Here is a 26,388-nt window from a genome sequence, read left to right as displayed (position 1 = left end):
CACGTTCCTAGTGCCAAGACCCTCAGTCAGCTGCTGTCGGGGTTGGGATGGCTGAGGGGAGGCATGGAAAGACATGGGGGACTCCCAAAGCCCAGGTGGGGAATGGAGGCACCCACCAAGAGCTGTGTGTGTGCAGAAGGTGGAGCAGCGGGGCTGGAGGAGAGCCTGGCTCTCCACCCCTCATCCGGGCGCCGCTTTCCCTCTCCAAGCCCCTTCCCTCTCACTTCCCCTCTGCCTGCTGGGCTGGGGAGCACCTCCGTCCCCTCCCTCCGTGGGTGATGCTTGGAGTGCGGAGGGCAGGAAGCAGTTCCCGAAGGGGCCCGCTCGGAGCCATCCCTGCCTTGCCCGCCCTTCTCCCGCCGCCCCTGCCCAAGTGGAATCAATTGGTACAGACCATTAGCGGCACAGGTCCTCCTCTGGCAGGGGGGAGGGCACTGCTCTGGATACAAAGCAGCCACGCTCCGGCTCCTTCTTCCTCCTCCTCCTCCTCCCTGTTTGCACGTCCCCCCCCCCTCTCCCACTCTCTTCCCCACGCTGCAGACCTGGGAAGCGGAGGTGCCCGGAGCAGGAGGAAGGAGCTCTCCAGCGCTGCTGCTTGGCGAGCGGAACGGGAGGCAGAGGCAGCGCAGGAAGGTCTTGGTGGCTGCCTGGATTGAGAGGAACACGTACCCGAGAGAACAAGGCAGGAAGGAGAGGAGGAGGAGGAGGAGGAGGAGGAGGAGGTGGCTGCGGGGAGCCCGCTCCGGTGGGCGAAGAGCCGCTGTGAATCGTGCCTCTGTTCCCAGGGATTAAAGCATGAATGGGAGCAGCTTCCCAGCCACGATGGAGAGAGGAGGAGGAGGCTCAGGCTGTGGGAATAAGGTAACTCCTGCCTCTTGCAGGCATTGCATGGCTGAGCTGGGCAGGACAGAGCTCCTTTATGCACAGGGTGTGTGTGGATGCGTGCATGCAGCGGGCAGGGGCTGGGAGGAAGCAGGGAAGACTCATTCCTCTCCCCCTCGCCGTGTATTGAGAGGGGTTCCGGGAGCTGCTGGAGATCACTTTACTTCCCCCCCCCCCCCCCCCTTTTTCAGGCTGGGATATGGATAATATACGCTGTGCTCCCAGACCTGCACTCGCTCCGTGGGCTTCCTCCCATGGGGAATACAATGGCCCCGCGCCCTTCCAGCTCTCCAGTGCCTCCGTGCAGGAGGATGAGAGGTGAGAAGCCACAGGGAGAGTTGCTTTTCCCTCCCCTTGGTCATCCTCTGCCTTTTCTTCGCTACAGAAAGGGATGGGTTTAGGAGGAGGGAGAACTGAAATCCCTTTCATTCGTGCCAGTGGTGGCGAGAGCCAACTTTGAGGCTGCTTAAAGGGAAAAGCTTTCTGAGTGCTGTCTTGTGCAGGAATAGGAGATGGCTGGGCAATGCTTTGCCAGCTGAGAGGTGATCTCTGTGTCGTCTTATGCTGTGTGAGTGAAAAACAGTGATTATGGGGGAGGAAGCCCATGGTGACCAATGAAGCCCTCACCAAATGTTGCTTCCCTTTCCCCGGCTGGGCCTCTGTCTGACTCAGTTCTGGGCTCTCTGACCCTGAGAGTCCTGATTCCTCTCCCAGACCAGAAACAAGTTCAGCTCCTACCGGGAGGTGGTTCAGCCCAGATGTTTGGGAAAGCACTGAGGACAGCCTGATGTTGACAGCTGTGGGGCCCAGATCCGGTTAATCCCAGCCAGTGGAGGTCTCGGCTGGGTGTCCCTCTGTCTTGCTGCTGCAATAAGCATTTGTTCTGTGCTGTCCATCCTCCCCTTGCCTTCAGGGGCTTCCTGACGGCTCTTGGCATGAGGTTAGGAAGCATTTGCTTTGGGGTTTAGTGACGCATCACACAAGTACCCACTTGGGTGCACCCAGCGCAGGAAGTCGGGAGCCATCCCTTGGCGTCTCTGCACACTGAAGGAGCCGATGGTCCAGTGCTGGAACTGGGGGAGCCTTTGCAGTGTGCTGGGTGGCTCTGTCCATGCTTGTCTAAACTGCAGGGAACTTGTGTAAATGGGGGGGGGGTGCCCATGGAAATGGAATAAGGGCTGTGGAGCTCCAACACATTCCTTTGTTTCCTCCTTGCTCGTAGCAGGGAATTCTCCTGCTCACCCAGGCTCCTGCTTGCCCTGTCCACGTACTTCTCTGGACACAGCTCTCCAATGCCAATTGCAAGCTTATGGTGGTTGGGATTTGGGGCTCAGCTGACAGAACTGGGATCAGAAAGGTGTGGGAAAATGGAGGCACTTGGGGAAGAGAGGGTGAAAGATGTTGCTGTATGTAGCACCAGCTCAGTGTCAGCTTCAGAGCGCTGGGAATAGAGAAGGTGCTCTGGGGAAGGAATGAGAAGGAGATTTCACCCACGAGGGTTAATTCTGTGGCAGGGAACAAGGCTCTGGAAATGGCCAGAGCCAGCAGGACAGTGGATGCTATTTGAGTGGGAAGGAAGCGGAGCAGTAGTGTCATTCTCCTGCTTCAATATGAAAGACAGAGGAAGAGAAGTGCCTGGATCCATCCAGCAGCCAGGCCTGGATTTGCTCTTCCCTTTCCCGACCTGCATCTTCCCAGTCTTCCCTCTACAGCTGGGCACCTCCCGAGGCAAGAAGAACAGCTTGGCTTTGCCTGGAGCTGGGAGAACCATCCTGAGCTGCCCAAGGAACCTCCCAGTGGGAGCACACGCTGTCCTGAGCTGGCTCCACGTCAGAGCGATGCTTCCCGAGAGGAAAACTGTGTGTGCCCTGCTCATCTCCTCCAGCACCCTCGTGCTGCACCAGTGGAAGCCTTGGGATGAACAGCAGGGCAAGTGTTGCACCTGATGGTTTGGTGTTTCTTGGAGACTTGCCTTTTGCTCTCTCTTGCCCTTGTTCTATTTCTATCAGCTCAAACCCAGCAGGTTTGGAGTCTTCAAAGCAAACCCAGTGGGCAGATGTGAGCCCATGGGCAGACAGGAGATGGTCCTTTCTTGCTTCCCTGTGCGGTTTGCCTTGCAGGGATGAGCAGCGCCTGCTTTCCAGGGGCTCACCAGCAACACCCCTGATTCCTGGGGACACACCAGGCCTCGGGCAGCATCTTTCCCTGTGGCTGATGCCCTCTGTGGCTTTCTCACCCTCCATTGCATGCAGCATCCTGGGAAAGGGAGGGGGGCTGTAGCTCTAGGTCTCATTTGAGGATACGGCTGGAGGTGCACTTGGTGTGGCTCAGACCAACCCAAAGGCAAAGCATCTTCTGGAAGCAGTGACATCTGCAGTGTCTTTTTCACAAGTCCGTGTTCTCTGTATCGTGTTGTCTGCTAAGCTTTGCTCGTGGAGATCCTGAACCAGTTCCCTGCCTTCTCTGGTGGCAGGGGGAGTGATCTTTGCCAAGCACAAGGGCTGAAGAGTGAGGACAGAGTCTCCTTTCCCTCCTGTGAGCCCCAGCTGCTTGCGTGTGGGTTGGCTGGATTCACCTCCAGGAGGTAAGAAGGGCTTTGCTGAGTGGAGACCTCAGGGTGAATGAGTCTTCACACCCTCATCTGGACACATGGACACCCCCAAGAGCCCCAAGTGATACTGCACGTTAGTCCCTGTTGAATATAGCCTCCCACATCCTTTAATGGGGACTCCACAGCTCCTGGGAGCTGAGGCACTGGGGGCTTGAAGGAATCACTGGAACACTTTTCCTGCTGTCTCGCAGTGCTGGTGGCTTTGTCCCACTTTAGTCCTTCCTTCCTGCTCTCTCAGCCTGTACCAGGTCCCACTTCCCACTCCTCTATCCATGCGCACCGCCGGTATCCATGCCTGTAGCAGTGTGTGTCCATCCCCAGTACAGCTGTGTGCAGATGTGCACATACCCTGGGCTGCTCTCTGAGAAGCCATGCCCTGTCCTGCCCAAGCAGCACATGGCTTCAAGCGCTTTGCCAGCTCACAAACCCCTCCTACAGCTATCCTATCCAGCTGATGTGCCTGGCAGCGACAGCAGAATAAAGAGAGGAAGGCTCCAAATCCCCTTCCTGCCTGGATCTGAGCTGTTTTCCTAAAGGTGGAACAAGAGCTCATCTTCTGTGCAAGGCTTCCTGTGCTGGTCTTTAAGAGCAGGTGATGTATTCTCTCTCCAAGGGTGTGCTAATGCATTGGTCACTGCTGGCCCAGCTCCAGCCTCTACACTGCCCTGGAATGCTCCTTATTGTTAGTGCCCGAGATGTGGTTTGATACTGCAGAGTCCTTGGTGCTGGGAACGCTGGAGAGAAGTTAAAGTGGGACTGACCTCAGAAAGGAGCTTAAACCCTGTCTTTGAAACCTCCAGGGAGGGGATTTACATCTTCACATCGTGATTGAGGACTCCCTTGTTCAGCTCGGGGCTGTTGAGAAGCACAGAAGAGAGATGTCCACTGAGCCCCACATTCCTTCCACTGTGCCTGCTGGAGGCTGGATGTCCTCCCTGAAACAGCATCAGCTTGTGCCTGATGGTGCGCTGTGGAGAGCAGAGTTGAGAGCCTCTGCTTCCCTTCCTGCTGGAGTGTACTGAAGACGTGGCTCTCAGTTCAGCAAAGAGAAATGGGCACCTCCAGGGTGCAGCTGAGCTCACGTGAAGGCATTCTCCCAATGGGAATTGGAATTGTCCCTGTTGGCTGCAGGCAGAACCCACCAGCGAGCTCTGCTATGGGGATGCCCAGCCGTGGCACTGCAGGAGGCAGGGGTGTGTGTCTCCTACCCTAATCCCTGCAGATGGGCACTGCGAGGCCAGCGCAGCTCCCATCTGACCTTTGGTGAGTGGGAATTCACCCGGAGGCTGGTGTGCACGGCTGCTCCAGCCTGGTGAGCGCTCGCTCCAGTTTCACCGGTGCCACAGCTCATGGAGAATGAGACACTTCACTTCCTGCCGGGGAAAGGGCACGGGCTTGGCTCAGCTGCCTTCCTCAGTGCATTCCGGAATGCTCCAGCTGTTTCCTGCTCAGGTTCAGCGCCTGAAAGACAAGAGGAGGCTAATCCAGAAGAGCCAGCTTGACTCTGCCTCACTTCCACCCAGCTGGGAAGAGCCAAGGAGCAAAAGGATGGATGGCGAGGCTCCGCTCTGGATTTCATGAATGGATGACTGCAGAGGTGCAAGTGGGGCTTGGAGGGGATTTGGAAGCCTGCTCCAGGATTCGTCTGGCATGCAAAGCATTTCTAATACCTGCAGCATTATCATACCATAATGCCAGTGTGACTCGGGGCCCACTCCAGCTCTCAGTACAGCAAAAGCATCACTCCCCTCCCCATCACTTCCGATAAGGTGCAGCTTTGCACATCCCAGTCTCTTGTCCTGGAGGCACGAAGTGAGGGTGAAGGCGATCCTGTGCTCCGTTGGGAATGAGTGGCTCTGGGTGCATATGTGTGTGGGTGCTGAGCGAGCTGCAGTGTGACAGCGGAGTGGGTGCTGGGGTACCTCCCCCTGGGCTCCTCTATAAATACCACCGTGGTGCTGAAGCGTTCTGGCTCGGCGCCTTAGAGCCCATCCTTTGTTTGTCCATCTGTTTAGCAGCTTCTAAAGCTAAAGAAGAAATGTGTATCCATGGATTTCTCCTGGAGGCCTGGGAGGGCCAGGCCTCTACTTACTGGAGGCTGCTTGGGGCTTCTCAGTGTGCAAATCCATCTGAATCCCATAGCCCGGGGCACGGAGAGGAAACCTGGAGCTGTGCTGAGACACCGACACCCTGCAGTGCATCCGAGTGGGCTTTGTCCAGCTCACGTCTTCCAGGCTCGTGCTGATGCGATTCCAATGGCAGGAATTGGTTCCGTGGGAAGCGCCTTTCTCGTGGTCTGCACTGCTGTGCTCTGCTTGTTGTTGGAACCCATCATTCCCAGTGCTTCCTCGGGTGCAGGAGCCGTCACCCATCCCAGGGCAGCGGTGACACAGCCTGACGGGGCCCTGAACTCCTGTCCCTCACGGTAACAAAGCTGGAGCAGCCTCCGCAGGGATCAGAGCATGGGAGCAGCTCTGCTCTCTTCCCGCTGAGGCCACGCTGAGAGGGGAGCTGTGATTAATCCCTAGCACGGCAACCCATGCCATGTGTGTGCCGGGGCAATGGGCAGCACCCCGCGAGCTGGGGATGCTTTGAGATGCTGCCTCACGCGATGGCACTGAGAAGCAGCCTTCTGCTTTCCCCTGGCTTTCTAGTGGCACGTTTTGCTTCTGATTTGGGAGAGAGGAGTGGAATGTGGCACAGGCCTGCCAGCCCTGCAGCCTGCATGCTCCCTGCAGCCCTGCGGACATACAGGAACACGGTGTCCTTCCCAGCCTCCTGCAGGAGCTGCAGGGATGCAGTGCCCCAGGAGGGGCCGGCTTTGCCTGGGCGATGTGGGGTTGTATGGACACGCAAAGGTTTAGTCAGGTGGGTTCATCCATTGGGATGAATGGGAGACTGGAGGTGCAGAGTCACTTGTGAAGAGTCTGGTAACAGTGGCACATGACTCTAGCATGCTCCTTTCCAGAGAGCTTGCTGGGATGACCTTCTGCAAGGGTTTGGGAGGAGCTGTCGCTGGGTTTCAGTTAGATGAGCATCATTCCTGGCATGCTTCTTATCAGGAAGTGCTAAAACTGAAGAGTCTGGGTGGAATGTGAGGGATAAGGGTGAGGCCAGGGCAGCTCTACCTGTGTGGGAAGCTGTTGGTGTGCCCAGGGAAGGATGCTGATGGATTTCTATGGGCTAGCCTGGCCGGAGCAGCAGGGTTCAGGCATGGCAGGAGATGGTTAAAAGAGGATGTGGTGTGGTGAGAGTTCAGCTGTGGGGTGGCTCAGGCTTGTACCTTATCGTTATTCTATCAGTTACCAGTGACTTTAGCTCTGAAACACTCCGAGTGCAAGCAGCCAAGAGTATTGAGAAGGGGCCTGGCAGGCATAACTGTGAATAACAGCACTCCAAGATGAATCCCTTGGCAGCAAGGTGGAGCTGTCTGGATGCTGGAGGTGTAGATCCTGTCTCTGCCTCCAGCCTGGCACAGCAGCCTCAGGAAGCAGCACAAACGGCAATAAAAGGTGCCTTTCCATAAATAAAGCCCAAAGGATGGTAGTGGGGGAGCTGCCCATCCCTGCCTTTTGTGGAGGAGTAATTGTCCATGGCACTGTGAGGATGCTGGGGTTATTGTCACCGTTATCAGGTGAAGGAGTGCTGGGCTCAGGCCAGCGCTTCAAGGCCAGGTTGGACACAGGGGCTTGGAGCAAGCTGCTCTAGTGGAAGGTGTCCCTGCCCGTGGCAGGGGCTTGGAACGGGATGGGAAGCAACACATCCAGAGGGACTGAAAGAGGAAATTCTTCTCTTTGATGCCGACGTGACGGAGGGAAGGTGTGCCAGGATGTCCTCCCAGATGTGCTGCACCCCTCGTGTTCACCGCCTGCGTTCTGCATTGGTCAGCAGCGCTGCTTTAGGGCCCCATGTAGCACTGAGCCCCTCTGGAAGCAGGCAGCACTGATTCCCCCCCCCCCCATCCCAGCTCTCCCTCATTATCAGCTGACTCAAAGAGCTCAGTAACTCTTGTTTCTAAAGCTTACTCCTCTGCAGGAATGCCATTTGAAAGACTGACAGCTCCAATCAAACACCCAGGGCTGCTCTGGTGCTTGCAGGTATTTGTTTCATCGCATAAAGGTAAAACCAACCTGGCTAATGGAGTGTTGTACCTTGAGATGCAGCAGGAAGGCACAGATGTGCTCCTGCTCGCTCGAGGAAGCCACTCACATGGCTTGGCGTGTGATGGGGCTGTGCGGGGAGTCTCCTAACCCTGTCCCCTCCTTGGGCAAGGGGGTGGCCTGTCTCTGTGTCCCTGCCACACAAGGTAGGTGACAGGCATAATAAGGCTGCAATTTGTGTGGCTGATTTGAGATGCACTGTAATTACTGCATGATTACAGTATTCTTAGAGCAGCCATTACAAACCCCTCCAGGTTCTCCCCAAGGGCTCGTCTCGCTCCTCACCTTGCAAGTAAAGCACTGCAGGGGAGTCTGTCTGTCCATCAGCGAGCTCGGTGGCACATTCCATATGCCTCTTGCAGGCTGGAGTTCCTGTGTCCATATGACCCAGGATGGAGCTGGGTCCAGGCTTCCATTGGAAGCTGCTGACACTGGTAGAATCAGTCTGTCCCACCCAGAGACAGACCCAGAGCCGCATCCCGCTTCCTTGCAGGGCTGGAATAGCCCTGGGTTTGTTGCGTTGGCACAGGGGGGCATGGCAAAGGAAAGGCACTCGTTTCCTTCCAAATGCCTCCCAGGTGGGAGATGAGTCCATGTTATTCTGACCTGGCAAAGGGTCCTGGCCAGGCAGAGGCCTCGTGTGCACTGTGGAGACAGGAGGTGAGGCAAGCAGGATGAGCGCATCCTGGGGACCCTGCCCAAAGCCAGCAGGAGATCCCTTCCAAATGACCTTCCTGCTTCCGAGGAGCAGGGCTGTGGCTGCACTCAGGGACACCGAGCGCTGAGCAGCGTTTGGATTTGAGGCTCATCTCTTTAAAGAAGCCATCTAGCAGGGAACGGGAGCTGGGGTTTCCCCTGGTGCTCTTGGTTGGGATTTTTTGGCTGACCAAGGAGCTGCATCTTTGCTGGCTCTGTCCTGGGAGAGGAGAGGAAACCGCAGGAGAGAGCTGCTGCGAGTCAGCCCTGCCCCTGCAAGCGCTGCTGCTGGCACAGGAATCCATCCTGCAGCTCCGAGGGATGCTGAGGTGCCGGTGCTGAGCTGCTGGAGGGGTTGCTGCTCAGGCAGCAGCTAACACGGACTCTGCTGAGTGTGGAGCGTGGAGGAGATGCATTGACAACACATTGCATCCCCTGAGCAGCTGCACCATGGCAGTGGATGCTCCCCTCAGCCTGGACATGTGCACCCCATCAGGCAACTCAGCGACAGCAGTATTCCTTCAGTGGCATCTTCAGGGCCTGGTGCTTACGGTGCTCACAGTGTTTGCAGCGCTCAGGGGGAAGCTGGATGCCAGCAGGTTGGTTTTGCTTCCAGCCTTCAAAATCCAACCCTGAAGATCCTGGATTTTGCTCCTGAAAAGAAAGGAATTTATGCTTTCCCAAACTAAAGCCCTTTTTAAGGTGTCAAGGTGCCCGGTGGTGGCTTGCTGCAGTGGAGAGGGCCAGCTGGCTCGCTCACTGCCAGCCTTCTCCTTGCATGCATTGGAATCAGGTTATTAATAACTCTTTTTAAATAGAGCAGGATTTAATTCCTTTCAGGGCTAGGCAAGAACTCAGTGATTCAAAGGGAGTGCTGGAGGCTGCCGAGGCAGGTCTGGGGTATGGGGGTGCTGAGCTCTGCGCCACTGTGTGCCCTGACCCACAGCCAGGCAGCGGGTCTTCCCCCAGCCCCATCTCCACAGCGGGTCAAGAGGCAGCAGCGTGTGGGGTGAGCAGCCTCAGCTCCAGGTCTGGGATCGGGAACACCGTGCGGAGCCAGCAGGGAGAGTCAATGAGGGCTTGTGGCTTGTGGGCACAGCTCCTCGTGGGTGATGGTCCCAGTGCCAGAGGCAGCCCCCAGTGTACCCCACCGCCTGGACTGAGCCACAGGATCCTACACCCCTCATTCAGGCACTGTCAAAGCCTGGGGCTTCTCTCCGTCACTAACAACAGAAGGGAACGATAACAACAGATTGGGGTATTGCAGCTTCTGAGACAGCAGCCTTCTGCCTGCAGGTTGGCAAGGTGAGGCTTGGTCCTTAGTTCCCACTGCCACCCTTACACAGGGGGTATCATGGAAGTCTTCCAACCCTTTGGACAAAGCATATGCAAAGCGTATTATGGAGCTATGGAAACGAGTCCAGTCCTGTTGAAATTGGGTCATCCTTTGTTAATGTCACTTTTTAACATCTATGGAAGGTAGCAGTGAGCAAAATACTCGGTGCAATGGAAACCATAGGGGTGGAAATAGAGACTCTGAGTGGTTCTGACAGCGTGGATGTGGTCTGAGCTGAGCGAAGGTATGACTCAAGGTATCGTGGTGTCACCAGCTTGAGGAGGCTTGATGGAGAAGGAGCTACTTGCTGGAGCACTCACTCAGCATTCAAGCTTAAAGAAAGTCAAACAGCTTCTCATGGGTGTCATCAGCATTTCCCTGGAGAAAACAACTCCCATTTGTCTTTCCCTTTGGAAGTGGGCTGTAAATCCAACAGCTTTCCGTCGTGATGGGGATGCTTTCTAAAACCCATGTGTGAAGGGCAGCCGTTGATGAAGAAGCATGGAGTGCTCGGAATGCTTTCTCAGCCAAGACCTGTCACCCACAGCTCGCCTGGCTGGGGAGGGAGCCTGGAGCAAGCATTGCCAACCCGGAATGACAACCAGAGCATCCCCTGAGAGCATCACGTCTCCTGTCCTGTCCCTAGCTCGGGCATGGGGGGAAGATGAATCTGCAGAAAAGGAAGCTCCTGATGTGTGTTAAAACATGGCTGAAGCTCTGAAGCTCCAGGGTTTCTGTTTCCCGAACTGGTGGGTGTCTCATTCTCATTCTGGATATGCATTTTATTCACACACACAACTAATCCTGTTTGGAATCCTGTTAAGTTCTTGTTCTTCTTCGTATCCTGTGGCAGTAAGTTCCAGAAGCTAATTGTGCTGGTGTTGAGCTCCCTTGATCCACTTTGCTCACGCTTGCTGTAAATGGTAAGTGTTGCTCTGAGAAGATGGGCTCATGTTATTTCTTCTTGTGAGCTAATCTGTGGGTTTGATCCCATTTGTTCTTGACTTGCAATTCCAGCTTTGGGATGTGCAAATCAGCTCCGGTGCAAGGCTGGTCGCGGTGATGTGCAACCCTCTGGGGGGGGGGGGCTCAGAGAATCCCAGCCTGGGTTGGGTTGGAAAGGACCTTAAAGCTCATCCAGTTCCATGGGCAGGGAAACCTTCCACTGGAGCAGCTTGCTCCCTGTGTCCAACCTGGCCTTGAACACTGCCAGGGATGGGGCAGCCACAGCTCCTCTGGGCACCCTGTGCCAGCGCCTCAGCACCCTCACAGGGAAGAAGCCCTGGAAGAACAAGCAATTCCATGTGCTCATTACTCAGCTCCATGTTCTGCTTAATAACTAAACAGCAATTAGCTCTGCAGCTTTGCTACTACACTGATAACAGCCCCCATTAAAGTTATGGGGTTGTTGGCATTAATGGCTTATGGAGTAACTAGTGAGCAAGAGTTATCACCGCCTTTCTTCTTAGCCTGTGCTTTACAGACCTTTGCTGCCAAACACCAGCATCTCTGACAGAGGCTTTGTGACAGTGCCCGTGTCCCCAGTGTCTGCCGGGCTGGAGATGCACTTTATCCTGGTCAGGGGCCATTGTCCAGCAGGGATCAGACCTGTTCCCATCCCCAGGGTGAGAGGAACCCTGTGTTTGGGTTCAGGGACACTTTGCTCAGGGGGAAAAGCTATCGGTGAGAACATGCTTTGTATCCTGACGTGTTCATTTGCTTTGTAAAGCTTTTGTTGCAGGATCTGCCACGGTGTGTGCTATTTCCTGGCTGGTTGTAATGCAAGGAAGTGTTTGACTGTGTTTGTTTGGGGGGGTTCTCTGTGTTTTTCTTACATCTAGGCATCTAGTCAACTCTGGTGACATCTATCTACTTATCTATCTATTTATCATCTATCTATCTATCTATCTATCTATCTATCTATCTATCTATCTATCCATCCATCCATCCATCCATCCATCCATCCATCCATCCATCCATCCACACAAACTCAACCCAAGCAAGTCTTTAGGTGAACATGTTCTAAATCACTCCTGTTCCATGGGGGGAAAACCAAGGAGTAATGACACTCACCAGCCCCACAGGACGGAAGAAGGGATAACTACAACCGGCTTGCAGGTGGAATCCGTGTTTCCTACAGCAAGGGCCAGCACTGAGGCAAATTCACTCCATTTTGAAGACGAACCTTCGGTGTTTGACAACCCAGCCGGCTCCCAACGCGTGGCTCCAGGGTTTATTACAGCTGCGTTACCAGATGAACGCCCTTTCCCTACTGTCATGCCTTGACACCATTGCCCTCTGCCGGAGAATGGGGAATCTCTGCCACCGTGTGCCACAGCCCTCCTGCTTCCAGCCTGTTGGAAGAGATCCCGGCTCCAGCCATCCCAAACGCCTTTGGGTTAGAAGTGTTTTAACCCCAAATCACTCAAAAGCTGGGGATTTGTGTCTTTTGCCTAAAACAAAAGGAAGTATTCTTTCCGTTACTTCCTGTTTCACTTTGTTCCCCCTTTTCCCTGCAGAGGAGGAGGTAGCAGGAGCCTCACACGGACAATCTGAACAAAGGCAGGTTTGGGTTTAAAGCTATGCACTGGGAAAAGGAGAGTTGTACGTGATGGGGAAGGGATGGAGCGAATACCTGGAGGAGGAGCATCGTCTTTCCCATTCTAATTCTTGGCAAGCCTCCCTTGGGCCATAAAGAGCAGCAAAAAGCATCATTTAGTTGGGCACCAGGGGCTTTGGGGCTCTGCTGCAGAGCAAGCCCTCATTGTCTGACCGTGAAGCTGCGACTGCTGTCACCAGCAGGGTACAACCATGGGATCCTGGCTGATGCTGTTCACAGCAGCAAATGGATTTCACCCCTTAGCACGTGCTGGTGAGGCAGGAGCGTGGCTTTGGAACAGTGGGAGCTGGCCTCACGCTGGAAATACTTTGGATCCAGGTTTGCTGCTGCTGCCCATGGGAGTTCTCCCCATGTCCTTCAGTCAGGCTTCTCGGGGTCGTGCAGGCACTCAGATCACTCCAGGGATTAACAGCGAGCAAACGGCTTTGCTGCAGAGCAGCGGATCCCACACACAGAAGGCGCTGGCTGTGTCCTCACGTTCTCCCTAGCCATGGAATCATAGGATCAACCAGGATGTAAACCATTCCCTTGGTCCTTGGGAGCAGAGACCAGCCCCCTCCTGGCTCCATCCTCCTGACAGGCAGTTGTAGAGAGCAACAAGGTCCCCTCAATGTCTCTCTCCCAGTGAGGGGCGCAGACAAGCACCATCTGCTGTTGGGATCCCTACTGTGTCCCTTTGGGCATGCGGAGTGTGCTGTGTGCAGGGAAGGAACATCAGGAACAGTCGCTGTGTGCGGGTACCTCATTCACCCCTACAGCCCGTGGTTTGGTGCTGCAAAGGGAGCTCAGCCAGCCCCAGAAGGACACGGAGAGGAAAAGCTCCATCCTAGGAAGCCCAGGCTCAGCCTTGTCCTGTGGGAGGATGCTGGCTTGGCAGGAGGCAGGGAAAAGGCATCTTTAAGGTATGAGCGCTGTGCTGGGAGGAAGCTGCCCTTGACAAAGGGCCATTTGCTGCATGCCAGCCACTGTGGCAGCTTGCCAGAGCTCTGCATTGACTCTGAGCAGCTCTTTTTGCTTGTCCTTTCCTCCCAGCCCCTCTAAGTGCCCGAGGCCTTCCCTGGATGCATTTGCAGCTAGCTAAGGTGGGCAGGCTTGTCAAAGCCACCCCTTCCAGCTCTGCCCTATAGGGATGCCCAAGGGATGCACAATAGGATTCCCAGTGTCCTCTGTCGGGGCGCTGACAGCAACTGCAGGGACAGCAAGGATGAGGCCGGATGCTCTTTCCTGAGGGCACTGTGTGCTTTGGCAGCGTGGGGCCAGCGGGATGTCTCTGGCTCACAGAGCTGGAGAAGGGATGCAGCAGCAGGCTGGGATGCGCTGGAATAACTCCTCTTCTTCCTCCCTGGCTGCTTTCTCCAGTCCTGACCATAAATAGGGACAAATCCGCATTGCTGAGAGATGCTTCCCTGAAAGTGGCTGCACCGAGCAGCTCCTTGAGCTGTGAAAGCTGTTCCCTGCTGCTTCCCTGTTCTTCCCTGCAGGAAACCTGCCTCTCTGTAGAACCAGGTGTGTCTGGGGGCTTCTTGCTGCTGGAGACCCTACCAGGGTGGGTGCATGGGAGGTGGATGGGTCCCCAGCTCCATAGATGATCCCTGGCACAGGTTTCTCTATGGCAGGTAGCAGGTTCCCCTTGTTTTCCCTGGTAAGTTAACCCCTCTGTGACTGAAGTGCTGATCTGGTTGTGTCCAGCAACTTGAATCCCACTCCGAAAGGACAAGCCATGGCTTGTTGGAGCCGCTTCACTTCAGGTCTTCCGCTGGGCTCAGTGTCAGAGGCTGACTCTATAGTCAAGGCACAGCCAAGGAAACCCACATCTAGCCAAATCAGGGATTTGAGCCTGCATCTCTCCAGCACTCTTCTAGCATCTCTCTGCAGCCCTTTTAGCAGCAGGTTAATGCCTTGCCCCGCATGGGAGCAGTGGTACTAAAGTGGTACCCATGTTTGCAGAGTGTCCATCGCGTGTATCCCTAAGTGATGTACTTTGCTTGCCGAGACACTTGGATAAAACACAGTCTGCTTAAATGTTGTATGTGCTTACACTGAATCAGCCTGAGCCATCGTGGCAGCTTAATATGCTCCAGTTGCAACACCCCTGAGATGGAAGAAATGAGCCATTGGAAGCCTGAGCTGCCTCAGAGATGCCAGTGGGATGGTCTGAGCTGAGGGGAAGATGGTGATGGGCAAAACACAGGGTCACCAGTTCACTGGAGCTGTATTCCCAAGGGAGCAGGCACAGGCAGCCCAAGTGCTCTGCCTGGCCTAGGGAGGGGGTCTGGTGGGTCCCAGGATCATTATGGTCCCTGCTTCCTCCCAGGGCATGGGCCTGGCACGTGGTGGTGTGAGGCTTGGCTGGCTGGGGGATGAAGGGTCCTCTTCTGCTGGGCATGGTCAAGCAGTGATGCAGCACCGAGCAGCTTCTGCTTGAGGAGGTGGATGTGAAGGGAAGCAAGGCTCTGAGCACGCTGGAGGGCTGGGACACGCTGCTGCTGCTGCTGCTGCTGCTGCTCAGTGCCCAGCTTTGATTTGCTCTTCCTGAGGAGGGCTGCGAGCCCTGTGCAGCAGCTCCACAGTGCTCTTCTCTGCCTCCTCACCTCTGTGCTGTGTTGCAGGTTTCATTCCACGTGAGTCCCTGAGGCTCCTGCTGCCAGCTCCAGCTCTGCGCTGCAGAAGTGCCCTCCTGCTCCGGGTGTCAGCAGCCGAGGCCCCTCCAAACCTGCTTCTGCAATGGGTGGGTTGTAAGCACTGGTAAGACCCACGAGTCGTGTCGCCGCTGCTGCTCTCTCCTTCTCGCGTTCGCTCTCTTGTGTCCTTGTTCCTTCCTGCCCATTTATTTCTATTCTCCATGTGCTCTGCTGTTCTGTCTCTGGGGTTCTCACTGTCAGGTAATGAGGAGCTGTGGGTCCAGTCAGTCTTGGAGATGCCGAAGAGACGAGACATCCTGGCTATCGTGCTGATAGTTCTGCCCTGGACACTACTAATCACCGTCTGGCACCAGAGCACCATTGCTCCACTGCTTGCAGTGCACAAGGGTGAGAGAACTCAAACCAGCCCATGCCCGGTCTGTGCATCCCTCCCTCGTCTTCACCTCCTCCCTCATTTCATTTCCCCATGGCAGCCATGCTCATCTCAGCTCCCAGTCCATGCTCATGCAGAAGCCTCCCCACCTGTGCTGTAGGAGCAGCCCAGTGCTCACAGAGGTTCTTCACACACATCAAACTCCAAGCCATGGGGTGTGCTTACTGCACTTGGAGAGCAATCTGTGGCCTATATCCAGGGTTCTGAAGGAAGATGCTTTTCTTTGCTCTGGTTGGATGATGGTCCGCAGCAGAGGAGTCCCTTCCTGCTGTCTCTGCGCACAAGTCAGTTGAGCAGGAAAGCTGCAGAAGCAAGAGAGCAGAGGAAACAAAGCTGCCACTTGAGACAGCTCTGGGAGACGGGAGGCAAAGAGCATCCGTAAGTGTCCTCAGGAAAGCAGCCAGCTGGTGCTCCTGCACTTGAAGAAGGCAAGAGGCAGCCTCTCACCTGAGTGTCTGTGCAGTTCCAACGCTATGAGAGCATCAGCTCCCACGCTACCTGTCACACAAAGCATTAAACAGAGCCCTGGCCCAAATCAGATTGATGCAGGAAGTTCTGAGGGATCCCCTCTGGCCAGAAGGTCCTAGTTTTTACCCTGCTCTTGGCACAGCAGCAGTACCTATAGGCTGTGAGAGCTCTTGCAGGCTTCATTCTTGACTCTGCCCTTCTGCTGCAGGTCATTATGGGGAGGCTTGTGTGAGGGGAAGAAAGCCACTTCATTTCCCCTCTCTGGTCCTTTTCTATGGAGGATTCTTTCCCCTTTTCAATGTCATGTTTGCACCCATCCTCCAAAGATGCTTCTTCCTTGGCTGAACACTTGGAATTGTCAGTTCAGTCTGCTGATGCGCTTTGCCTCGTACCAGCATGTGCAGGCACCTCATCCCTGTCCATTCCCTCCATCAGCGCCATGGAGTTGGGGGCCTTCATTCAGTTCAAGGCTGCTATCAAAGTCAGTGATGCTGGAAGGGTAACATGCTATGACCCTGCTGGGTCACATCTAATGTCTGGCCTCTTCTTTCTCATCTGGTGGTCGCTCGGTTTGCAAACCCAAGTAGGATGTGCCCACTAGAGAGCAGCTGCCTCAGACACTGAATGGAAGTGTCCCTTCACCTCTGCAGCTCCTGACTGCAGACTGTGGTGTTCCTGCTTGCTCTGCAGTGGTACACCCTGGGAAAGCAACAGGGGCAGGACCTTTTCTTCCCTTTAGCTGAATAAGAAGGGTTTTGTTTGCAAGGAATGGTTTGGATCATTGTATCCTATGTACATGCTGTCTATTGTTCACTCTGCTCTGCTGAGTGTGATGCTCAGAGACTGGGAGGGCCTTCCTGAGGGTCTCTGCAGGACAATGCCTGCACTTGCAGGCTTTGATTCCCCTCTCCATCTCTGGATTCAAAGTGTGTCTTTCCCTGCTTCCGCATGCCCCATCCCAGGCCTGTCAGTGCTGCAGAGTCGCACAAGGTGATGCTGCTGGGAGATCTTCACTGCCTTGCTATTACCACCAGTTAGCTCCCTGCCTCCCAGTCCAGGTGTTCTGGTGTCCTGTCCCACTGAACGTGGTGCCCAGAGCACTGGATCCCTTTGGGAATGACACCTCATCCATCCCCGTTGCTGTTTTCTTTACCTAGATCTGAGTGCTGTACAACAAAAGCCTGTCTCCTCTGTAGCTTTGCCTGGAAACGTTGGACCGGGTGGTCCTCGAGGTCACTTCCAGCCTGGTACTCTGATTCTGGGTGCTTGTGGAAGTTGCTCTGAGCACTCAGGCCTTGCTTGGTGCTGCTTTTCTAACAGCAGAACCCTCTTTCCTCCTGTATGTTTGTCCCTGATGCCTTTATTTATTTGTGTATTGATGGAAGCCTCCATCCGAGCTTGTTTCCCATCCTCTGCACCCAGGAGGGTGACCTGCTATTAGCAACCAGCCTGCAGGCTCAGCCGGGTTGGGGGGGGGGGATGCTGGAGGACTGAGTCCATGCAGCTCTTTCTTCTCTCTCGTACCCTTGCTCAGATGATGGTGGTGACTCCCAGCGTGATCTCGCTGCAGGCTTGGACTCCAAGGAATACTGCCTGTCGGAGCGGGACATAGTGGAGGTGGTGAGGACAGAGTATGTTTACACCCGCCCGCCCCCGTGGTCAGACACCCTCCCCACCATCCACGTCGTCACCCCCACCTACAGCCGGCCCGTGCAGAAGGCAGAGCTGACCCGCCTGGCCAACACCCTCCTGCACGTCCCCAACCTGCACTGGATCCTGGTGGAGGACTCCCAGCGCCGCACGCCCCTCATCACCCGCCTGCTGCGGGACACGGGGCTCAACTACACCCACCTCAACGTGGAGACCCCGCGCAACTACAAGCTGCGGGGGGACATGCGGGACCCCCGCATCCCCCGCGGGACCATGCAGAGGAACCTCGCCCTGAGGTGGCTCAGGGAGACCTTCAACAAGAACAGCAGCCAGCCCGGCATCGTGTACTTCGCCGACGACGACAACACCTACAGCCTGGAGCTCTTTGAGGAGGTAAGACCCTGCTGGGCTCACCTGCAGCCTGGGACGTGGCGGGTAAAGGATGCTGTGTATTGAGCCGAGGGGATGCTGTGTGCGTCCTCTCCTGAGCTCTTGGACCACGGTCGTCCTGTGGGAAGTGATGGGAGCCCCGGTGCCATGAAATCGGGTAGGTTTTACTGTAAAGAAAGCTAAGGAGGAGCTGCCTTCCCCTGCGGGGAGTATTGGAGGAGTGGAACATCACAACACATACATCCACCCTCCTTCCATGCACCACCCTGGAGCAGATTCCCAGCTGGTTCCTGGGCTGATGTTACCCACTTTTCTCCTCCACCATCCCTCTGTATTGCACTTGCCTGCCTGTGAGTTGGTGTTTGTTCTTGTCTGAGGAGCTCCTGGGGTTTCTCCTCCCTGCTTGCTCTTTGCACATCCTTGCTCTCATCCCACAGTGCCCACTGGTTGAATCCTGGAGCCGTCAGGAGCACGGTGCCTGCTCTGCACTGAAAGGCACCAGTGCCCTTTCAGCGCTATGCTTGCGTGGCGTCATGCAGGACATCTTCCCCAATGGCTCTGCCTTGCTGCACACACCTGGAGCACGGGTTTGGGCTTGGTCCTTCTCCCGGGGAGGTGGAGCCCTTCACACTGCCTTGGAAAGGGCTGTGTTGCAGCAAGGGAGGAGAACGGGGGACTGCTTCCTTCCCCAGCAGCTGCTAAGCTCCATAGCAGGGAGCTGCTGTTTGTTTGCTCCACACCTGCCTCCTTTCCCTCCCCTGGTGCCTTTCACTTTAGCTTCGATAGCCGCAGGAATATGCAGCTTTTAAAGCTGGAAACAAATCCAGATGAATGCCTTTCTTCCACGGTCCCCTTTGAGCCTGGCTCTGGCAGCATCTCGGGACAGACACCACACGTGAATAAAGCAGGAAGGGTTCCTCCATTCCCCTGCGGGCTCTGCTTGCAGAGGTTTGTCTCCCATGCGGAGCTGCAGTTTAAGGTCACACGGAGCTGCTGGAACGTGCTGTGAAATGCAGAAGACACGCACCAGCGTCCCCCGTGGGCAGGGGCTGCTCTTAGCCTGTCTATAACGCGGGAGGGCAAGCGCCAGAGCTCCTCTGGTCTTGTTTGCTGCCATTGGCAGTGATGAGATTAGCTCTGGGAGATCCCTGAGCTGAGAGGCTGGGCTGAGAGCAGGCTGGAGGCTGAGCCTGCCAGCAGAGAGGGCCTGGGTGAGGGGGCAGCCTGGCATTCAGAGCATCTGCCCTGGCAAGTGCAGGCATCTCGAGTGGCCCCTCGTGGCTCCTGTCTGTGCCTGTTGACTCTGCAGGGCGGGGAGGCATCCAGCACCATTCCAATGCAGGTAGGAGCAGGTACAAAGCCCTATCCTGCAGGCTGGGAGCTTCTGGAGAGGCTCAGCTGGCCCTGAGGTGTGGGCTGCAGCTGCAGTGCCTCACTCTAGAGATGCTTTGAGTCTTGCTCTGCATCACGGGCTGAGACTGCAGCTCAGACTCCTTAGCTATCACCCTGCTTCCTCCATATGCCACTCCTGCTTCCCTCCTATGTGCCCTGTGCTGTCCGTGCGGGGCAATGATGCCCCACAGCTCTAAAGCCTTTGGACAAAACCCCACTCTTCAGTCTGTTACGTTTATTATTGGCAGCTCAGGGGTTAGTGCTCAGCATCACGGCCAGGGCTTGGAGCAAGCTGCTCTGGTGGGAGGTGTCCACGGTTGGAACTGGATGAGCTTTAAGCCACCCCAACCCATTCCATGGTTCTATGCTCGTTTCAGCTCCATTCCTATGGTGCCACTTTGCTTCTGCAGCTCCCGGTGCTCATCCTCGTACCGGTGAGCGTCGAGCTCCGCGGCTCGGGAGCACAGCCCAGGTTCTTGTCTCTCGAGGCGGTGCCGAGCGGGATGCGTGCTCCCTGCGGGGTGCTGGCAGCCCCTGCAGCTCACCCATCTGTGCCCCTGCAGATGCGCAGCACCAGGAAGGTGTCGGTGTGGCCGGTGGCCTTTGTTGGAGGGCTGCGCTACGAGTCGCCCCGCGTGAACGCCGCCGGCAAGGTCTATGGCTGGAAGACGGTGTTTGACCCGCACCGCCCCTTCGCTATAGACATGGCCGGCTTCGCTGTGAACCTCAGGCTCATCCTCCACAGACCTCAGGCGTACTTCAAGCTGCGGGGAGTCAAGGGGGGCTACCAGGAGAGCAGCCTGCTCCGGGAGCTCGTCACCCTCAACGACCTGGAGCCCAAAGCTGCCAACTGCACCAAGGTACGGTCTGCTCCTCACCCCAGCGCACAAAGCCTCGTCGGCCCCATCCTTCCATCACTTGGCTCCCCCCTCCCCTTTCATGTAGGTGGGTGTGAATGGCAGGCGTGGAGGGTTCTCTTGGCCTTGCCTTGACGTGCTTGGGGACCAGCAGCGCTGCTCTGCAATGCCGTCCCCTGTAAAGCTGTCATTTACACCCGAGGAGCTCGGATGCTGCAGCCCTCTCTGCCTGCACTCGACATGGAGCTCTCTGCTGCAGCTGCAGTAGCTCGAATCAGGCTGCTGCAACCTTTTCTTCTCTCGTGGTCCGGTGTGTTCCGTCTCTAACACCCATCCCAAGGCACAAAGCGCAGCTCAAGATTAGTTTGAGCTCATTTAATAGCAGTGGCCTCGATTCGCTTGACACGGAAGAAAAGCAAGAGTTACAGGAGAAGTGAGCTGTGTTTGTTACACCAGTGGGTGTGCTCTGGGGGAAGAGGATCTCCACAATGCTGAAGAGAGCCTTAGAGATGCAGGAACTCGGGTTAGCACAAGCTGGGAGGAAGCTGAGCTGTCACTGCAGCTTGGTGTCTCTTTTCCTTCATGCTGTATAGTCCCCATCTCAAACAAGAGCCACTGCAACCCCTCCAGGTCAACTTGCCTGTCGGCTTTCTCATTTCCTGTTAGAAGGCAACGTCTGCCATGGATGAACAGGCTTGTGGGGAGCAATAAAACAGGGCTTTGGACCAGCTCCAGGCAGCAGCCGGTCTCTATTGCCCCAGTTGGTGAGATCTGAGCCCTGCACAGGAGGTGATGGCTCGTGCCAGAGGCCCAACAGGTTCTTGGGGTGCTCCTGTTTAACTGAGGGGTTTTCAAAGGGCTTTGTTCATCCTTTAGAAGCAGAACATGCCCTTGTTTCCTCCCGAAGAGCAGGGACTGGGTATGGGATTGCACATCCCTGGATTAACCGTGCAGAGCATTGTCATAGCAACAAGGGGAAACCCCGGCAAGGCAGCAAACATCAGCGAGAGCAGGTGAAGGGAAGCAGGAAGCTGTAAGTGAAGGGATGGGGCTGCTCCCAGCAATCCAGGTTCTGGGAGCAAAGCAATGAGTGTAATTGAGTCCGGTGACGGGAGAGGGTTCCATGAGCTTCCATGCAGCAGAACGGCACAGCTGCCTGAGGCTGCTTACCTGTAACCCTCCTCTTCAGTTTATATGGATTCCAGCTCTCATCCACAGAGGGTCATCCCTAAACAGTCTTCCAGTGCCTAAAGGGCCTACAGGAAACCTGGAGAGGGGCTTCAATCCGAACCATGTCGTGATTCTATATTGCGTTTTGCTGCTAAGACCGTAGGGATGCTTTAGCAGAAGCTTCAGTTCTGGTTTAAGCTGGAGAGGGGCTTTAAGCGACGCATTGTACATGGTACAGATAGCGGCAGTGCGAGGCCAGCACACCAAGAGACGTGTACGGGGTTTTGGGGTGATCTGGCAGACAAATGCTTGCTGGGTTCTGGAAGGGCCACGTGCACGTGGAAGGTGGGGAGCGTTCTGCACCTACCTCCTGCATCCAGGGCTTCCCTGCAGCGATGGATGATCAGGATGCACTGAAAAACTCCCTTTACTGTTTCCACACTGGCCAAGGGTGTAGTAACAGGAGGAAGGAGCTGGCTCTGTGGGGAGCACACGTGCTTATGAGGGAGCTGCCTTACATCACTGCGAGGGATGCTGAGCCTCTTGGTTGCTGGCTCCCTGGAAGGAGCAGGTTAATGTCCCAAGGCAGCACGCTGTGAGATGCGCTGCTCCGGGGCTCTGGAGGCACCAGGGCAGGCGGTGAAACCGCACCATTGATGGAAGGCGCAGGAAGAGTTGTTAGCGCAGGCAATGACTTCTGTTGCTTCCTCAGATCCTGGTCTGGCACACGAGGACAGAGAAGCCGGTGCTGGTGAATGAGGGGAAGAAAGGATTCACAGATCCCAACGTGGAAATCTGACTGCGTGGCTGAACGGAGACCAACGGGAGGTGAGAGCTCTCGGATCTGGACCCTAACGGGAGGAGAACGCCAGGCAGTGACTCTTCTAAACGTGCTTTTTCAGTGCCATTTCTCACATTCTGACCTTCCCCTTGTGCAGAACGTCCTGAGACAAGTAGAGAATCTCTATTTGATCTTCAAGACAAGCTGCTGAAGGGGGGAGAAAACCAGGGCAGGAGAGCTTAGGCACAGGTTACTTGCTTAAATAACCAAACCTCTGCCCAAACAACAAGGTTGCCTTATGAACTGTACTAATAGAGCCAAAGCACAAGGGCGCAGGATGTGCACTTAGGCTGCAGTTGGTTTGCTGAAGTGGAGGATGGACTGTTCACTCCTATCCATATCCAAACCATATTGCTGCATTTCATGATTATAGGGAAAAATAAATGCACAGCTCCCTTTAACTGGAGTGCACCACCAGGACTGAGGGGAGAGGGAGCTGCTGCTTGTTCTCTTGTTCTCTGGAATACAGGGAAGTAAGCACAGCAAAGGGAAGGGTCCCCGTGCTCAGCAGCAAAGGGAAGGGTCCCCGTGCTCAGCAGCAAAGGGAAGGGTCCCTGTGCTCAGCAGCAAAGGGAAGGGTCCATGGGCTCAGCAGCAAAGGGAAGGGTCCCTGTGCTCAGCAGCAAAGGGAAGGGTCCATGGGCTCAGCAGCAAAGGGAAGGGTCCATGGGCTCAGCAGCAAAGGGAAGGGTCCATGTGCTCAGCAGCAAAGGGAAGGGTCCATGGGCTCAGCAGCAAAGGGAAGGGTCCATGGGCTCAGCAGCAAAGGGAAGGGTCCCAGGCTCAGCAGCAAAGGGAAGGGTCCATGGGCTCAGCAGCAAAGGGAAGGGTCCCGGGCTCAGCAGCAAAGGGAAGGGTCCATGTGCTCAGCATCAGTGTGTTTACCCCAGCAGTGAGCTCTCAGACAGCCCATGCCCTCAGGCTGAGCGGCTGGAGCCCTGCCTGCTGCACTGGCCCTCTTGGCAGCCCACTGGCAGGCCAGCAGAGGAGAGCACATCAGCTGCACTATATATAGCAGCTTTGCAGAGAGGCCACAGCTCTCCGGCGCTGTCACAACTCCTTGTCACCAGCACCCAGTTGCCTAGCAGCAGTACTCCGGATCCGAGATGGGGTTTGGGCTAGCTCCAAGGGGTGGCAGCTGACTGCAGCGAGGCAGGAGGGTGATATACATGCTGCTTGTGTCTCTGTTGCAGATCTCTTCATGCACAGCCTGCAAAGCTCCTCTCTACAGCATCCAAGCAGCCAGACGCGCAGTAGCCAAGACCTCTGCTGACTTCCAGGAGTTCTTAGTGTACTGCAAACAAGCACCACTGCATCCATGAACTGCCCAGGTTCCCCTGCCCTTCCTCCTGGACTCTGAGAACAACCAGACACTGGAGGTGGAGAAAAAGCACAGAAAACACAGGACTGCCATCGTCTTTGGTACCAGAGCAACTGCCTTGCGAGAGGAGATGCTCGGTTCGGGAGCAGTGGATGCAGGGCAGGAGGCACTGAGGCCGTGGCACCGTTGCGATGGTGGGTTAGACCGAAGGGGCTGTTCCACAGGACCTGAAGGCGAGGGTGAGGATGGCCACAGGAGCATGCTGGCCCCTGGTGACTTGTTTCTGAGACACGTGTACCTTGTGGCTGTGCGTGCCTAAGAGCTCCCTGCTCGTGGAGGGGACAGCCGCCTTCTGAGATGGCACCTTAGCCCTTCCTTCGAAACCTACTTCAATCAGTGTTCATTACAAGACAGGAAGGGTTTGAGGGAGGCTGAAAAGCAAGGCAGGTTAGAACAGGCCCAAGAAATATCTCTGTTCTCTTTGTATTCCCTCTCCTTTCCCTTCATTAGTTTCACGGTTTGGGGGGCACTGATGTACCTCTGTGTTCATAGAATGGTTTGGGTTGGAAGGGACCTTAAAGCTCATCCAGTCCCAACCCCTGCCACGGGCAGGGACACCTTCCACTGGAGCAGCTTGCTCCAAGCCCCTGTGTCCAACCTGGCCTTGAACACTGCCAGGGATGGGGCAGCCACAGCTTCTCTGGGCACCCTGTGCCAGCGCCTCAGCACCCTCATTGTTAAAGAAATTCTTCCTTTTATCTCGTCTAAATCTCCCCTCTCATTTTACACCATTCCCCTTGGCCTGTCCCTACAGGCCCTTGTCCCAAGCCCCTCTCCAGGTTTCCTGCAGCCCCTTTAGGCACTGGAGCTGCTCTCAGGTCTCCCCTTCAGGAGCCTTCTCTTGTCCAGGCTGCCCCAGCCCAGCTCTCTCAGCCTGGCTCCAGAGCAGAGCTGCTCCAGCCCTCGCAGCATCCCCATGGCCTCCTCTGGGCTCATCCAACAGCTCCAGGTCCCTCTTGTGCTGCTGCCCCAGAGCTGGATCAGGGCTGCAAGGGGGGGGGTCTCAGAGCACAGCAGAGGGGCAGGATCCCCTCCCTGAGCTGCTGCTCATGCTCCAGGGTCATTCCTGGATGGATTTATGGTTACAGCATGTGGTTCGCTGTTCATCCATGCTAAAGCAGTTGGGAGTGGGTTTTAACCAGAGTGGTGTGGCCATACACTATAATCCCTGATCCAGTCTCAAATCCTGGTTCACGTGAGCGTTGGGTGTGGGATTCTCTTCCCCAAAGCCTAATTTCCACCCTTAAAAAATGTTAACTGCTTAAAATGAGGGATTTAATGATAAAAGCTGATTTTAGTGCATACCGGGATGTATGCTTCAGCCCCAGCCCCTTGCTCAGAGCCGGGCCCCACTACTGCAGAGCTGCTGGAGCAGTTCCAGAGGTAACCTGTGATAGAGCAGCACCCTTGTAAAGGGATCCTGTGCTTAGTGCTCTTCAGCGCCTGGCTCGAGGTAGGTTGATAAACTATCCCTGTAAAACGTGAGTCACCTCTAGTGTGTTCTGAACATCAGAGGACCCGAGATGGCACTGATGGAAGCGTGGTCTCTGATGAAACTGTGTTCTGCTCCTCAGTGAGACACAGGACTGAGCACTGCAGAGGAACCTGGGTGCTGCTACCTTGGGTAGCTCTGTTTGAGATAGACTGACACCCTTGCTGAGGAACACTTGAGGTACACCACCTCCCTCCTCCCCATTAACAACCCCCAGAACTTACCTCCCCCTTCCTGCTGTATTTAAACCTTTGATCAACCCTTCCCACCGTTGTCCCAATTCCTTCAAAAAGGTCTGAAGCACAATTTTACCTTTGAATTGAGGGGAAAAGTAACCCTGCAGACGTGGTGTATCTCCTCAGATCTCAAACAATCTATTTTTGGTAAGTTATTTTCTCCCACTGTGTATCCATCCCTTGGGAAGAGTGGCATTCCCCAGCTCCCACTCCCGAAGCCTTACAGAAATGCTCCTTTAGGTGCACTGGCTGAAGAGCTACTTGGCTAGAGAGCTGCTGGCTGCTCTATGGGAATTGGGGGGTGTTCTATTAAAGCAGATTGACTCCAAGTTCACTTCAGTCTGCAAAGCCTAGAGTGCAAAGAGACACTTAAAGGACCGCAGCAAGTGTTCGTGCCACTGGAATCGTTTCCAAGTGCTGCGTCCTCTCCCGGCTGTATGTTTGGTTTCACTCCTCTTAACCCCAATCCCTGCCGAGTTGCAACCTTCCCTCCTTGGAAGGGAATCGCTTCCAGAGGCAGGGAAAGGCTCGAGTCCTGAACACATCCATACGTGCTCCATCCTCCTCCAAGCTGGTGCCACCAGCCTGGACCCTTCCAACGTGCGGAGAGGGCAGCAGCGGTGCCGGGGCGCAGAGCTGTGTGCTGGGTGGGAGCAGGGTGGATGCAGGGTGTTCCAGCTGCGCTGTCCTCACTTTGAAACAAACTCTATTGACATTTGTTAATAAAACAATGGTTTCTAAGAGCCAGCAGACCCTGAACTGCTTCCCTCATAGCCCGGCCCCTCTGCTCACTGGGATACGAAGCAGGGGCTGAGCGGCTTCTCGGAGATTCCCAGCTGGAATTTGATCTAAAGAGGTGGCAGCTGCTCAGTGACTGCTGGGCAGGGGGGTTAAACCCAACAGCTCACGATTCCCTACATCCTGGGTTTCTCTTTGAGGGACAAAAAGGACACAGGACCCAAGACGCCAAGCTTTCAGAGCGGGTTTAACTGGGAAGAACAGATGTGCTCTCCCCCTTGCAATCCCTTCTATCCCAACCCAAACCTGATCCCTGCTCCTTTTACAAGGGGGGATTTCACCTTCAGGTGCTTCCCAGCGGGAGCAGAGAGGAGGGATGACTGAAAACGAACC

At 55.5% G+C, this 26,388-nt stretch overlaps 2 protein-coding genes across 9 annotated transcripts in view; one reads left to right on the top strand and one right to left on the bottom strand.

Annotated features, from left to right (window-relative positions):
- Positions 1–26,388, bottom strand: part of LOC133262183 (isobutyryl-CoA dehydrogenase, mitochondrial-like) — an 81,958-nt gene that overhangs the window by 31,486 nt on the left and 24,084 nt on the right. The window lies entirely within an intron of this gene.
- On the top strand, positions 702–24,260 carry LOC133262160 (galactosylgalactosylxylosylprotein 3-beta-glucuronosyltransferase 1). 8 transcript variants are annotated; one of them, XM_061441103.1, is made up of 7 exons: positions 702–861; positions 14,915–15,033; positions 15,188–15,334; positions 17,419–17,891; positions 19,844–20,140; positions 22,020–22,135; positions 23,342–24,260. In XM_061441103.1, the coding sequence occupies exons 2-6, from the start codon at positions 15,030–15,032 to the stop codon at positions 22,104–22,106; spliced, it is 1,008 nt and encodes a 335-aa protein (XP_061297087.1). In that variant the 5' UTR covers positions 702–861; positions 14,915–15,029; the 3' UTR covers positions 22,107–22,135; positions 23,342–24,260. The 8 variants fall into 8 exon arrangements, with proteins under 8 accessions (XP_061297087.1, XP_061297085.1, XP_061297089.1 ...); XM_061441101.1 differs by having other exon boundaries at positions 17,383–17,891; XM_061441105.1 differs by having other exon boundaries at positions 14,915–15,050; positions 17,383–17,891.

This window comes from Pezoporus flaviventris, unplaced genomic scaffold, assembly GCF_033815535.1.
Source record: "Pezoporus flaviventris isolate CSIRO_AGI_PZ_B2104156 unplaced genomic scaffold, CSIRO_AGI_Pfla_v1 ptg000191l, whole genome shotgun sequence".
In the NCBI taxonomy this organism is placed as follows: domain Eukaryota; kingdom Metazoa; phylum Chordata; class Aves; order Psittaciformes; family Psittacidae; genus Pezoporus; species Pezoporus flaviventris.
The sequence above is the reverse complement of the archived record's forward strand: the minus strand, read 5'-3'. Positions and strand labels throughout refer to the sequence as shown.